Consider the following 15,724-nt stretch of genomic DNA (forward strand, 5'->3'; position numbering starts at 1 on the left):
TGAACCATCCACAAAGATCACTATCTTCTGACATGTGGACATTTACACAGACTTTTTGTGGGTTATTTGCTGGTCTCAATGAGGCATGAGCTCACTGTCTCACTATAGGTTTTGCCAGACTATCTTCTCTCTCTCTGGTAACTTTCAAGAAACTTAAGTGAACTTCACACTCTTTAGACTTCCAGCCATATGGCTCGTTTTCTTAAAGAAATGGCCAGTGGTTTCAAATACTGAACAGGGTCAGACAGACAGGGTTGGGCATTATTTCATTAGTCTCATTTTCCTTCAAAAGCAAGGACAAGTATAAATTGGCCAAGCAGCATAACCAGTCCTGGTTAAAAAAATAAAAACAAACACTAAACACTAGCAGAAGTCTTTTGTAGTGTTCTATAGTAATGAAACATATGGAAGCTGAGAATGCACAGGGGGGAAAGAATAAGTCATTTAGTTTTGGATGTATTGTTACAAATCATGAAAACATGTCAGAGAGAATAGCAGATGCATGTAACTGCACAGAGGGAAAGCTGAAACACAGAGGTAGCATTATGAAAGTAAAAAGCAGAATATAAGCCTAGAGATCAACCACACATAAAAGAATATTAGAAAAACAGAGGGTGTTGAAAAACATTGATGGATAGAGACAAAACACAACAGCGAGCTTAAAGGGCTGTGAAAAGATGGAATAAAGACAAATAAGACTGGGACCACTGAGATGAAGGATTACAGGAACATCAAAGAATCTGGAGTACAAACTTTAAACTCTGAAAGTTGGTCAAAACCAGGTCTTGGTAATTTGATGAAATTAATTTTGATTAAATACATATGCAAAACCCAGGCTACATGAATCAAGAGAAATTGAAAGGTAATGGAGTCAGTACTGATGTACAATCTGTTCAAAAGTTTTTCCTGCATTAGTGCAAGGACTGCATAGAATCTGGATTGTCAGGCAAATTAAAAAACAGGCAGAGCAAGGAAAATAACTACTATTCTACTTTGACATCATATCCTAGATACAGTGAACAAGATGGAGAGAAGACTTTACCCTCTTCCTGCATATGTCTCATCCTAAAGCATTATTCTTGCTCCAACATCGAGATAAATTATTTAAATTATATATTTGTTTTTAAGATGAGTTGCCTGGAAAAGCCACCAAAATAACATTCCTTGCAGTATTATCTTTATTTGTAATCATTTTACAACGAAAAGTAACTTGCAGCATTTCATTTTTTTCTAATTATGTGATGATAAAAGGGCAGTAAACTTTAGTTTAAATTTCTTAACTGAAGCATCCAATCTTATGTTAGTCTCTGACCAACTTCTTGAGCAACATTTTCCTCCATGAATTATAAGAATATCATATATAGATCACATCCTTATAACTGCATAAGCATTCAAATACATTCCTTATAATATGTACATAACCCATTTGTATATTTACTTACCCTATTCACACACAGTTGGCAAGCATAGCCTAATTCTTAACTGATGGGACTACCACATGAAAACCACCTTCCATTCATACTTTCTGTTCTTACCAGTTCATTAGCCAGAATGACACTACAGTAACGTTTTTCCAGATTAAAGGGAAGGAAGTGAATATCTAAGCCTGAAGAACTTCTCCCTTCCAAGAACAGTTTTTCCACTGGACTGAAGAACTCATGCAGGAGGCTGGATTGGTCAGCTGTTAAAATAAGTTTAAATGGTTGTTTAGATACAGCAGCACAGGCTGTAAAATAATGTAGCTGCCTAAGGTTAAATATAAGGATCCTGTATACAGCCTCCTGTAGTAATCAGTATCTAAGGCACATTCGTAATTGGCAATCAGTATCTTCAGTTACACTTGTGTAGACGTGTTGCAGTATTGCATGCTGTATTATTTAAATACTTAATTTTGCTAGCTGCTCATGCTCTTATTCTGTGCTATGAAACAAGACCTAGAAAAACAGAAGCTCTTAAAGGATCTACACCCTATATGACTATGGGTAAATGACTACTGCCAGAAAGAGAGTACATTTTACTACTATTTAAACAAACAGTTTTGCTCTCAGTAGCAGCAACAATGTTATGTTATAGTCTGAAATCCTCTAGTGTAGACAAAAATACTGGCAAGCTTGCTTTCTTTGCATTGTTTTCACAAATTGAGAAAGTGCTTTCTTCATAGACGTTAAAAATCTTGGGGTTGAATCTGGCAAAGTGTGAGTACTTTCTCACTATGTGTTTTTCATCTGCTAAGCATATTTTGATGATACGGATTACTTTAGAACCAGATATTCATTCAAGCTTGGCTTGCAGATTTTAGAATAGATGTAAAAGTGAAAGCAACAGAAACGGGTGAACACTATGTAAAAAAAATATGCCAAACTCTAAATAGAACTGATTCACCCCTCAAAAACACCAAGAACCAAGCTGAAGAAAGGCATAGCCACCACCCATCTTTTCTCTGCATAGTCCAAATTTTTTGCCAAACAATAAAAATACAAATTTCCCAATATTCATGCTTTAACCAACAGTTAAATTTGATGCTAATTTGATGTTTCTAAAGCCTACATAAACAATGACACATACACAAATACCAAGAGGACTGAAGTCCTGTTTTAAACTTTCCATCAAATAGGGTAAGGCAGACCTAATAGCAACTGATTTTTTACTACTGAAGGCACTAACTCTCAAACTTGTCTCCGTTCAAGGTTTTCTCATTCAAAGTATGTAAAACTGTGGGGTAGACTGAATTAGTCTTGTGAGAGCCCTCTCTCCTCACTTTTTTTTTCTGGATTTTGTGAAATTAAAACAATTGCCAAAAAAGCAACATTTAATAAGCAGGGGGATTTGCGGGAGGTTTGGTTGGGTTTGGGTTTTTCTGGTTTGGTTTGGGGTTTTTTTGTTTGTTTTGTTGGTTTGGTTTTTTTTCCAGTTTCTTTCTTTTTATTATGGCTGCTCCAAAATAAAAAAAATATAAAATTCCTATAGTTTAAATAATACATGTTATCTCAGTTCAGGGTGTACAACACATAAAGAAGACTCTTATTTAGGTTTTGTTTGCCATGGTATTGAGAGAATAAAGAGGAATTATTCTTAAAGCAGGAATGTGCTTTTACAAGAAATGAAAGACTAATTTCATTTCCAAAGACCTGAGATGCCATTAAAAATGTCTGTAGTCTCAATCTGATTAAAGCCATAAAAACGTTTGTAATCTACTCACAAACTGGTACAATAGTTGTATTCCACTTTATTACTTGGGGTACATACATTTTATTTTTATGAACTGTATATTAGTTGGCTTTTAATCACATCTCAGAATACCATTTGAGCTAATCAATATATCTAGAAGGGCTAAATTATTTGGACTGCAAATCTGCTTTCCATATCACCTCACAGAAGCAAACCAATATTTTCTAAGGGGACAAAATTAATTTCATAAGCCATCCTAAAAATTTGCAACAGTCTCAGAAAATCCTGTAGCTCTACATTTGTATGTTTTAACAGAACTGTGGACTGATATTTCATAGGAAATAAGGCCAAGAAATGCCTGATCCCTAAAACAACCTTAGAAATCATTTAACTAAATTAAATGCATCAGAAGATAAGCTCTCTATAAATAATAATCACTGAACATACTTTATATGTCAAAATCTTGCCTAGGTAGACAATCTAATTTCTACGATTGTGACACAAGAGGTATTGTATACAGGTACTTACAGCAATTTAAGTTGATCTCTTCATTTGGATCTTCAGGCAGTGCACCATTTTTAAAATGTAATATGTTATTTTTAGAGCTAAAAGGAAAAAAAAAATGAAAGCATTATACTAAAGCTGGATATTTCTATTATTAATAGCTAGGTTTGTTCCCCTTTCTATGAATAAATACTTGAAAAGCAAATATTTCCAAGAAAAAAATCCACATTGTGGAATCATCTACCTACCAATAATATTGAATAGGACCTCTTCCACTTAAGTTACTAATCTTTTTTACAGCAGAGCCAGAACATGCTCCCTTCACTTACCCAGTATAATATCTCTGCAATATTCACATAAGCAAAATTCCATGTTAAGAAAGTACAATTATATTCTGACAGTCAAGATTACTCCTGCTCAATAACACCTTTGCAGACCTCTGTTCCAGTTCTTTTCTATCATTTCAATATCTTATGAAGATAGGAAAGAACTGTTCCCTGGTACATCATGAACTGGCAAGGCTCTGCATTCTTCTGATGCTCTCAGTTGTCTCTCATTCAGTCTTTCCAGTTTTTCAGAAAAAGTCTATAGAAATAAATCTAAATATCTGCAAATCAAATTCGCTTCAGATGCATTGTGCTCATACTAGGACTTATATTCTTAGACCTGTGGACATGTCTTGAGACCGCAGCTTCTTTCAGTAACTGATTTGCAAAAGTAAAAGTCTTACTTTGACCATTATCAGAACATATTCCAGAGACTAGACTTCCTCTTAACTAAACTTTTTTTAAGTCCCAATTTTTTTATGTAGCTCTCTCTACCTTCTTCCTAGCCTGACAGCCTCCACTTTTTAAAGATAAGTGTTCTTCTTTATTCATGTGAGCTCAATTACCTTATCCAGGTACCACCCTGAGAGCTACCTGAATCTTTTCACTTCTATCTGCCTAAGTAGGGGTTGAAGTACCTTAACACAACATTAACATTTAAAAAAAAAATAAAAATAAGACATTTAAAGTTAGAAATATTTAAAACATTAATTGTACTTCCAAGCTGCATAGCTGCATGTTACAGAATACTAGATTCTTTGTGTGTGTGAGGCACTTTCAGGGAAACATTTTACACTTATTATATTAATTAGAAAACATACCAGCAATTCATATATGCAAAAATTAGAACTATATAGTAAATGAAGAATCTAGCCTATGGCTTTGGCTTACTGGGAACCTTGGATATACCATTAGCTATTATTCCAAAGTCTGGTTTAAACTCTACTCTAAATCTAAACTTTGTTTCCAATACCATCTGGAAAAGAAACCTGTCCAGTGAAGGGGAAATTCAAATTTTAACTACTCAGCAATGATAATTCAGGACCAAGGAACAATCTGGAATGAAGGACAAGAAGGCCCAACTGGCTGCAAGCATGAATGCCAAAGGCAGAACAACTCCCTCTAAAGGAGTGAAATTTTCCCTCCTGAAGAGATAAGAAATGATACAACAGTTACAAAACTATGGATTGTGGAATGCAAGTGATCAGAAGCCACTTTTGCTAAACAAACAGCTCTGGTGCTGGGGGATGAACTAAACAGCTGGTTAAGGTACCTGATGCTGATGCTCACAGGATTGACATTTGGTGCAAGTGTACAAGGAAGTGGGTCATGTTGCAACTTTGAGGAGCTCCTGTGGAAGCGCTTATGGTGATAAATCTCTGCACAACATGTATGTTCATTAAATCTCTATATTTAAGCAGACCAGTGTGTTCAATTTGTTTCAAGGAGTACAATAAAAATTCCCTAACATCAGCTCAAAAAAATGTCAATTTGTTTTGTTTTCTTGCTTAGGCCTGGATAAATATGAGAAACTAAACTCCTGTGCAGAGCTCCACTGATTTCAACAGAAGACTGTGTTTCTGTGGTGGCAACATTACCAACTCTTAAAAAAAGGTTCAGGTCTTAATTGCTTTAATTTTATGAAATACAGCAAGTGTTGAAATGATGGCTCATTTTTCCAATTAACACATTAATGGTTTTAATTCTGTTGTTTTTATTTATTGCTCAGTGCAGCAGCAGATTTCTGGCCTCAGAGGGACTAGTATTTCACCATGTAAATTTGAAATTTTTAAATGCGGGGAATATATTTTTTTTTTAATATAACATAGTGTGATAGCAGGGATTTATTCCTCTTTCAACTTACAAATAAAGAGAATGTAGACTGTGGATCTTGGTTGGAAATGCACAAGAGGCTCGCCGCTTTATAAAGTCCTATATTTAACCCCTCCTAGACAGTAAAGTCAATAGAGCTTTAAGAAGATATATTTTTATCATCAATATTTCATTTATATATATTAAATGCAGAGACTTCAGGTACTGCATAGACTATTAACAATTATGTAGATTTAATTTTATAATCTGCAAATAAAACATTTGAAAAACTTATATATAGTAGGATGTATCATTGGTTTGAAAGATGTCTCTAAATTTCTATTTGGAATGTAAAACAGCAGTGTTTTGATTTTTGTACTACTATACCTCAACAGTAAAAAAATCCCTAATTAATTTAGAAAACCTTATCACTAAATACAACTTTTGAATTAAATTCTTATTCTTCAAGACACACTATTTCACTTCAAATTGCATGTATATTGGTAACTTCTCTAAGATACTTAAATAATCTCACTATGAACCAGGGTTTCAAATATATACTACATACAAGTATACACTGGATAATCCAGTGTATTGACTTGTCAACCTTCTCCCTCCTATTCATGACTGTTTATAACTCACAAGGGGCAGATGATTAATCTATATTTTTTGTAAATATATAACAAAGCTTCCTGCATGTTTTCCCTATTGATTTTTAAATAGAAATCTAATTTTGAAAATTCAATCTTGAAAATAAGATGTAAGATCATATTTATTATTTGCTTGTTTGTTTATTTAGATTTATTTTTAAGTTAGACAGCTACACTGTAATACTGAAAGAACACATCACAACACATCTTACTATAAAACTAGAGCGACTTTATACAATATCAGCTAGATTAACCAAGCCCCAGGACAGCAATATGTTTAAGAAGTTTAATAGGAAATACACTTTTGTTATTTAAGGTAAGATGGGCCATTTTTCAACAAATGAAATCAGTAAAGCTAAAACATGGACTTTACACTAATGTTAATAAAACACAATGCAGTATGTGCAAGATCCACATTTAATCCATCAGAAACATCCCACTGGAATCCCACAGTTCTGTATAACAAGAATGAACTACAACAAATCAATAGCATAAAAACTATTTAAGGTTTTTTAAGCCATGTTTTTTTCTTAGAAGAAACAGAGCTCAATTATTTAAGAAAAAGCACAAGACAGTGGAATATTTGAATATTTCATGGCTAAAAATAGGGGGCTGCTGTTACCATTGTCTCTGCCTGGTGTAAATAATTTCTCTTACTTATAGTGCTGATCCAAAAAGGTTGAATGTGGCATCTTTAGAGTAGAAATTAATTACATAAAAAAGTTCTTGCCTAAAATATTCCTTAGATTTTTTCTTTTTCTCCTCAATTATTATATGAGAAAAAAAAAAAAACAACACATTTGAGACTCACTTTTTACACATACCTTACAACATTTCTAGTCACAGAATAAACATAATTTTCCATGATTTTCTGTACAATCGCTATTTTTTCTCTTGGCTCAGAGTATTTGAGGAATTTATACCAAATAATAAGGTATTAGGGATGTAAAATCCCATGTTAATATGTAGTTCATGGTCTTTCTAGGAAGCATCAAATCTCATAAGAGAAGCTCTTCAAGCAAGTTCTAAAAATTTCTACTAAATTCTCCTCTTCACTTACTTTTGTTCACATACAAGTTTCATTTGCACAAGCTCATAGCCCTGAAAAGAGGGGACTGAAAAACCCAGCAACAACAAAGCCCCTCCCACTGTGCCTATTTTACATGAAAACTAGAGGAATTATCTATGTTTACTAACAGTGTAGTTAATCATTCGCAATGAACTTAATGCAATCAAAGATTTGTCTGAGAAAACAGTGAAGGGGATGAATCTTAACGTGAACACCTTAACTCTGTTAATTACAGGTTTGCTCTTCAAGCGTATTTGAAAAGAACTGATACCCTTCAAAAAACAGTTTACAACAGAATATTTGCTTATTTTTATCCAGTCAAAGTAAATTGTGCTCCTTACCATCTTATTTCCTCGATACAACTTTGTATCTTTTTTTTATCTTTCACAAATATTTCCTACCATTTTTAACAAGAGTTAAGACTGTGCACTTACATTTATGGAGAGATTTGTTTAATTTACAACAAGCACAGAGCTCAAATACACTGAAAACTATACTGCAATGTATATAAAAAAATACTGCGAGTTTCAGATCTAGGCTCAGGTTTAATATTATCTACACATAAAAGTCATTCTCCCATAGCAGTAAAATTTGATGAACCAGATTATAGCAAATAATTACATACAGCATTTGCTAGCTATTGGATCTCTCTTAAAATAAATAGTTAATCTTGCTAGGCTAACAAAAAAACACAGCCTTAAATAAATGGACTTGTAAAATTCTCAGAATATGTTACCCTGGGGATTCATTTTAATACCTATACTTTCAGAAAGGAAAATGATCTCTGAGGTATGCAAGTACAATTAAGTATTCTGTACTTACAAATGAGTATTTCACATAAAGATATACAAATTTTATATAAAACGTCATCTCTTTCAATGTCTTATCTTTGAATCAGAATGCCAAGTCATGACTGCAAAATCAGAGACTACAGCAGGTGGATTTGGCAAGTTAATAAATGGTTAGAACAGTGGTGCCACAGTCATGGGTTTGGTTATTTAGGACATGGAACTCGATTTGGGAAGCTAGGTCTACTGGAGGAGCTGATCTGACAGAGCTGCTTTTATAGGACTTGCCAGGCTGGTCAATAAACACAGCTACTCTGTTTAACATAACTGTTTTCTTGACACATGGAACCGCTTAGAACAAAAGTATAAGAACAATATTCAGAAAAATTAAAAGTATTTGGAATGCTAGGGTATTATCTCTGTTAAAAAAAAAAAAAAGCTGTATACAATATTCTGCAAAGTTAGCTTTGAAATTAATTTTTCTTTTTTTGTTATAGAGTAAGTTTTTCTTGATGTAAAAATATTTATCCGCATTCACAGCTTTTTTTGCAAGTCTCTGCAATCATGAGCCATCTTTATGACTCATGAACACTGTAATGCATACTCTAAATGGCTTGGTTGTGGTCTTAGAATAGGGTTATTAGTGAATCATTAGCATACCTTTACACTTGCTAGTTTTGCAGAAGGAAATCTATGAAGGAAACTTAGCTATTAAATGTGACCTTGAACTTTACTGTCATTCGATACTTTTTAATGGACATAATTCAAAATACCAACGTGCTTGAAAACTGCTTATAGACAGTTTTACATTAGAATTCCTGGGCCATGTGGTGTGCACTTCTCCACCTGGTTCTCCTCCCACAGGGAGCAGACCATACTGGTACACAGATGTAGACCAAGGGTAATAACTGAAGTGTCAAGGGCCTGGAAAAGTATAGAAAAGTTCATAACTTGGAAAAATCCAGGCACTTTTATCACAATACACTTAAAAGAAAAACTATGTCAGCTGGATGAAAGAAAAAAAATCTATCCTTCTCACCAAACATCATTCAGTTCCCCATGGACAAAAAGCTCTTGCCTACAACAATTGAATGACACCCTGCCTCAGACATGGGTCACTGTTAAAGTGGTTTTTTGGCTTAGACAGCACTATGTCCCAGTAAGGATATAGTTCACATGGGCCCTAGCTTCAGATTGGTATGCCTTTCCAGTCACAGTAGGATCAGCCCATGCCACAGTGACTGAAGGACTGGTCACCTCTTCGGTGTGAATAACACTATTTTGGGCATCTGTGATACTGCCAGAGGGGAAACGTGGTAGGTAAAAGGATTGCCTGCCAGGTAAAGCTTGTTACATTGTTTAAAGCAGTGCATCTAACACATCGGGAGGACACAGTAGGAACTGTGAGACTAGGAACCCCACTTGGACCTGCAGAGATTAAGTTCAAAGCATGCAAAGGAGATCAATCATGTAGACACCAAAAAAAAAGGTTTAGAATTAACATTTTCAGTCTATGACTGAAAAAAACTGAGCTATTAAACTGCCAATTATTAAAACAACAGTACAATTCCTAACACCCACCAAGTTCCAAACACTGTTTTAGGTATTTATGGTTGCTCTTTCTCTATGCTGGGCCGCTTCTAGAGAGTGACACAAATTTTATTTCTTAAACCTTTTTGATTCTCTTTTTCTCCTTTAAATTTGACTATCAGCGATTCTGATTTACATTTCACCTCTTTAAAGCCTGCCAAGATTTCTGCTTGTTCATCTAAGCTTACTGGTACTTATCTCACTGTCTAACAACTGAAGACTGAAGACTGAACTACCTGCTTTCAGACGTTAAGTCTTAAGCATGTATTTTTCTCTGTATGCCTCCTTGATTCTTATTCGAGTTGCTCTCTCTTTTCCATTCTTTGGCACTTTATTATCTTTACCACACTTAGTTTGAACTTCTCCTTCCAGATTTCATATGTTAGAAAATCTCTCCGTGGTCAGCTAGCAGTAATGTGTAGACATAAAATTATTTTAACATATCAATATATCTGCACTAATAACCTTTTGCCCTATTCTTGCATCTCCAGGAGCCTACTGAACCTGTAACATCTTATACTTCAGCACAATTAGAATTCTATATGCTGCATATTTATAATTAAAAACCTGACCTTACTCTTGCACCTTCAAATATCTCTACCTTCTTCATGCCAAGAATTGGAATTAATCCTGTTGCACTGAACTGGAACTAGTTTTCAGAGTTTCAGTCACCTAAGTCACCACAGTTGCCCCTAACCCAACATCTTTATCTTTTCTCTACAGTTATCTGTAGTGTGTTATTAAAATGTTACATAATTCATTATATTATAATTAGCAATTGCCATATAGCTTACCTGAAAATTTGCTCTTGCTTTGCTTGCTTCGCTTTATATACTTCCTCTGGCTGCATTAAGTAACTTGTGGATTCCAGCAAAGTGACCCTGGGGTATGGTTAGTACACATTTTTTAACTTGCAGAATGAAGACAACATTAATCTTATTTTTTAAATGAAGGCTTGGTAAGTAAGTTTATTATTCTCAATTAGAGATACATTAAAAGTACTGACAAAAAAATTTCCAGATTTAAAAAAACCAGAATTTATTGATGTTTTAATTCTTCCTTATTTAATAACTTAGAACATTTTGCACAATTTAGGCCAAGACAGTTATCCATATCATAGAGCTGATTTAAGACAACCTTGTTGACCACCTCAAGAACTTAAAAAACCAAACAGATGCTAAATAAACTCCTAAGATTCCCACATACAAGGCTTATAGCAGGGCACATGATTGGGACAGTGAAAACAATCCTGTCACAGGTGTGTACATCAAACCCATTCTATGGGGGCAAAAGAAATTTAATTTGCAGCTTATGCAACACATATATTACTCAGATCAGTAAAATAAGCTAAAAATATTACTGGATATTGCTCTTGTAAAGAAATCAATTACATGAACCAATCCTTAACTCTATAGACTAAAGACAAAATATGGAGTCATATCACATGCATAGATTAAAAGGGGCACAGCTGTCTATCTCTTTTATATTAAGTGAAGCAATATTTATAACTCCGCAGTTGTTACATCTATGATGAATATAAATGAAAAATTAGGTTAACTGATAGTGTTGTAAGCCCCAAGGCGAAAACATGTTTGTTTTTTTTTTCGCATGCTTAGTAATTTAAAACAGCAGGATAAAGCATATTGGGGAAAAATAACCAACTATTAATTAACATGGTTTGTTTCTCTTTGGAATTCTGCTGGACCTCAGTCAAACACAAAAATACAAGCAAAGTTCATGAACTCCATTTGATTAAAGCTCTAGCTTTATTGCTTACACTGAGATTAATTTCAATTAAGGCTTATTTATCTTTTTTTGTTCATTACAATAGCTTCCACTTCACAGTGCTTGTAACAATTTTGGTAATATAAATCCCCATAATTTAACCTTAAGGTTTTGCATTTTTAAGAAGAAGAAGAAAATTATGGAAAAGATTTGATAAAACAAAATAATCATTAAACATCTGAATTTACAGCACCATCTACCTGAATATGCCACCAGTACTGAAGGGGTTGGTAACATTTAGGGTAACTTTCTTCAGCTCATAACATGGGGATTTGCATTTCAATATATCCTAAAAGAGAATAAAAAATGGTATCAATATGAAAAAGTTACAAACCTATATTCATGAATAATACATACACAGGAAAACATTACAAAGAATAGAACCATGTGTTTGACTACTGGTGACTACAAAATTAACACAATTTAAGTGCTAGGCTTTGTTGCCCACAAAGAACAGTTGAAGCCTGTTTCTTCTTAAACATGCATTAAATTTCACCACATTTTAAATACTCCTCCAAATGATAGCACAAGGCCAAGAATTGAGCTATCATCCTTTTTCTTTCTTATCATTACATTCTCTCTGATTTTTTCTCTTGCCCCAATCCTTCATTCTAACATCAGTGTCTTTTGCTATGGGATAAAGTCTTGTGAAAAAAAAAGAAATAAAAAAGAGAGAGATAATTGTTATAAACACCATCTAAGTTCAGAAGAGGATCTATCCACACCTACTCAAGAAATGTTTGATAATAAATGCTGGAACACATGCCTATCTCTGCTCTTACCATTTCTGGGATACATCTTAAATCTACAGAATGTTTAAAGTCACAAATAAACCTAGCAACACCTAACAAAATTTTGCTGTCCATCTACATCTGACAGCTGAAATAACTAAGTTGAAGCATATCACCACCTTCACAATGGAATTTCCACAAGCATTCATATTCCAAAAGGGCTGCAGATCTAGTTTCAGAGCAATCAGAACAAAATTTTAAAATTTATTCAGGATCTAAGTGTGATTTATATCCTTAGGATTCTTAGGTATTCCTCTAGGCTTTTCTACACTGTACATAAGCTAATATTGGGAACCTGAAAATTTATGAATTTCAGGTTTCACCTCGGTTCACTTTTGTTTGATATAAGGTACAGAAGAACAATATTTTTGTGGCATTGTTAAGCATACACACATAAACTTACAGCAGGCTCAATATGGTTGACTTCAGATTTCAGAGAGAATGTCAGTGTGGCCCCATGTATTCCACCCACATTCTTCGAGACCAGTAGCAACATTGCTTCAGCAGGGTGTAGAAAGCGACTGGTGAATTCCACATTTATAGCTGCCTGTCTCCTACCAAAATAATAACAATAATAATTGTTTAAAGTTTGGCACAACATTTTGACTCACAAATTACTCAGAAATACCAATTCAGAAGCACATTTTAGACTCTTTGTAAGAGAAAGAGGCTAGAAAATAAGTAATTTGTTTCTTCTGGAAACAATTTCCTACCTAAAAAGACCTGAAAACATTCTAGTAAAAGAACTATACAGATAGAAAAAGAAAAATTTTGAATCCTTAATGCTTGTTATGACCTCAGCATGTAGCTTAATTTTTCTTCCCACATGCCCTAGCACAGGAAGTTCTCTTTCCTTATAGTATTACCCTAAGTTAACAACTGATTTACTTTATTCTCCTGCTTGAACAGGTTTTTTGTAAGTTAAACAGGCAGGTATCCTGTTACAGAATCATAGAATAGTTAGGGTTGGAAAGGACCTTAAGATCATCTAGTTCCAACCCCCCTGCCATGGGCAGGGAAAATTAGGGAAAAAATCCTCAAAGAAGGATATAGCAGAACTCAAAAAAGCTCACCCAACTGCAGAAAGGATTATTGTAGGCAATAGAATTAATCCAGTATGATTTCTAGGCTCAACCTGTAGGATAAAGGAGTATGATAGTGGGCAAAGTTCTTCCTAAGGCCAAAAGTCTCAGGATGTCAGTTCTGAGAATCAGTTATGAAATCCTGGAAGTTCTTACAGCATTCATGTTCCTCTTACAGAGCCCCCAGACATCATTTCTGACAGTGAAGAGTTACTAAGCCCTCCAGAGTCTGAGGGTACTAAGTCACCCTGACATTGAAAACATCCTGGAAAATGCATCCTGGGACTGCAGGCTCCCAGACAAGTATACTGCCTGAGACATCCATTTCGAAAACCACTTTAAGGATCCAGTTTTAAGGAGTCTGCTCTTGTCACAAGAATAGCAGGGAAATGGAGTGTATGGAGCATTCTGCCTGATCTTTGCTGTCTGGCTTATGCAACACCAGAGAAACCTGATTTGAATTGTCGACTGTTGCTTTCTGTGGCAAAGCCAACACCAGGGAAAACACAAAGTTGCTTAGTTTTTATTATTTATTCATCTGTGCTGTAGACAATGTAAAGTGAGAAAAATTCGGCTCATGGAATTGTTCTATAATCTTGCTCATTCTCATGTTATTATAACTAGCTACATCCACACCCACTTCAGATGATATACTGTAGGTGTCAAAGAACCTTAATTTCTTTATCAGCTCAGCATATGCCACCTTTCAAAAAAACAATGAACCAAATTCTCTCTATTTGTTGTACTCCAGTGTAGGAAAAAAAATAAATATGAAAAGGTGCTAAGAGGAATCAGATTTACAGCTTAAAGCCAACAGAAATCAGTAGATAAAACAATCCAAAGTAGTTCTACATTGCAGGCTACTATGTGCAACCCAACCATCCTTCCATTGCTTCTGATAACTAGTATTTGGAAGAAGCATTTTTCTGAGAAAGCACCCATATTATCTGAGGCACAAGGCTGGATTAAATTACTTTCTGAGGTAATTTCCTGCACTGTTTTACATGTCCTGTGATTCGCAAAACCCCAACAGTTAAAGAATTTGTCATTCAGATAGAGGTTTTTTTTCCCCTCAAGAGAAAATCTCTTTTGCTACTTCCAGGTTGAATCTGTACAACTCAGCTTCAAGCTGTTGTTCATATAAAAAGTTTTGCTCTGTACTGTTTGCAGTTAAACAGGTCCCTTTCCCAGAAAGGCACTTTTAAATACTGATCAAGTAATTTTTATCACTTCTCTTGTTAAGATACCCAGACTGAGTAACTTATATGCATGTCTACACATAAGACAGATTAGACACCTTTATGCTATTACTGTTGTGATCTGCAAGTTGACACGTCACAGTGCGGTGTCCTGCAGAGTGGGAAACTCAGATGAAAGATTAATTACATCGCATGCAAGGTATGACACTCAGCTACACTGAGAATGTTCTGATGCATCCCAAAAGCCAGAGCAGAATGACAGTATAGTCTCTGGAAGTCCCTGATGTTCAGCTGCTTAGGATTAAAGCCAGTTTCATCTTAACCAATTGATATAAAATATTCATTCTTGACAGATATGGAGCATAGGTGGCAAGGTTTTGCTAGTAGGGGGCTGTAGAGGCAGCCTCAGTGAGAAGAGATGGGGAGCTGCTCTGTGCAGGGCACAAATGGCTCTGGCTGGTGCCATAATGGATCCAGATGAGCCCATCAGCCAAGCTGGTAGCACCTCTGTGAAAGCGTATTTAAGGGCAAAAACATCAGAAGGGCAGAAGAGTGAGGAAAAACAGTAAGAAACAGCAGTGGGAGCATCAAGGTCAGATAAGTAGAGGGAGAGTGCTCCAGCTGCCAGAGCAGATAATTCCCTGTAGCATGAGGAGGGGGCTACACTGGAGCAGACATCCACACTGCAATCCACAGAGGGCCCCATGCCAGAGCAGTTAAACATTTCCTGAAGTAACTGTGATTCATGGATACTCATGCTAGAGTAAATTTTTTCCTGAAAGACTACAGTCCATGGCAGGACCCACAGAGCAGGAGAAAAGTATGAGGAGGACAGAGAAGCAGAGAGGAACTGCTACAAAGTGGCTGAAGCCATTTACTCATCCTTACACCCTCTGCCATTCAGGATGGCAGGGAGAGAAGGTAGGGGACTCAAGAATGAAAGAGTGAAGTTCAGTTTGG

General features: G+C 35.2%; 1 protein-coding gene across 1 annotated transcript in view; it reads right to left on the bottom strand.

The window, feature by feature from the left end:
* CFAP47 (cilia and flagella associated protein 47) overlaps window positions 1-15,724 on the bottom strand; it is a 281,878-nt gene that overhangs the window by 148,591 nt on the left and 117,563 nt on the right. Inside the window, exons 39-43 of the mRNA XM_061378057.1 lie at window positions 12,887-13,037; window positions 11,893-11,981; window positions 10,702-10,788; window positions 3,697-3,773; window positions 1,536-1,681 (exon numbers count right to left, since the gene is read on the bottom strand). Of these exons, the coding sequence (XP_061234041.1) occupies window positions 1,536-1,681; window positions 3,697-3,773; window positions 10,702-10,788; window positions 11,893-11,981; window positions 12,887-13,037 (550 nt within the window). The remainder of the gene's footprint in view (window positions 1-1,535; window positions 1,682-3,696; window positions 3,774-10,701; window positions 10,789-11,892; window positions 11,982-12,886; window positions 13,038-15,724) is intronic.

This window comes from Neopsephotus bourkii, unplaced genomic scaffold, assembly GCF_033783945.1.
Source record: "Neopsephotus bourkii isolate Nb327-2 ecotype Australia unplaced genomic scaffold, CSIRO-AGI_Nbou_v1 NB_1763, whole genome shotgun sequence".
Classification (NCBI taxonomy): domain Eukaryota; kingdom Metazoa; phylum Chordata; class Aves; order Psittaciformes; family Psittacidae; genus Neopsephotus; species Neopsephotus bourkii.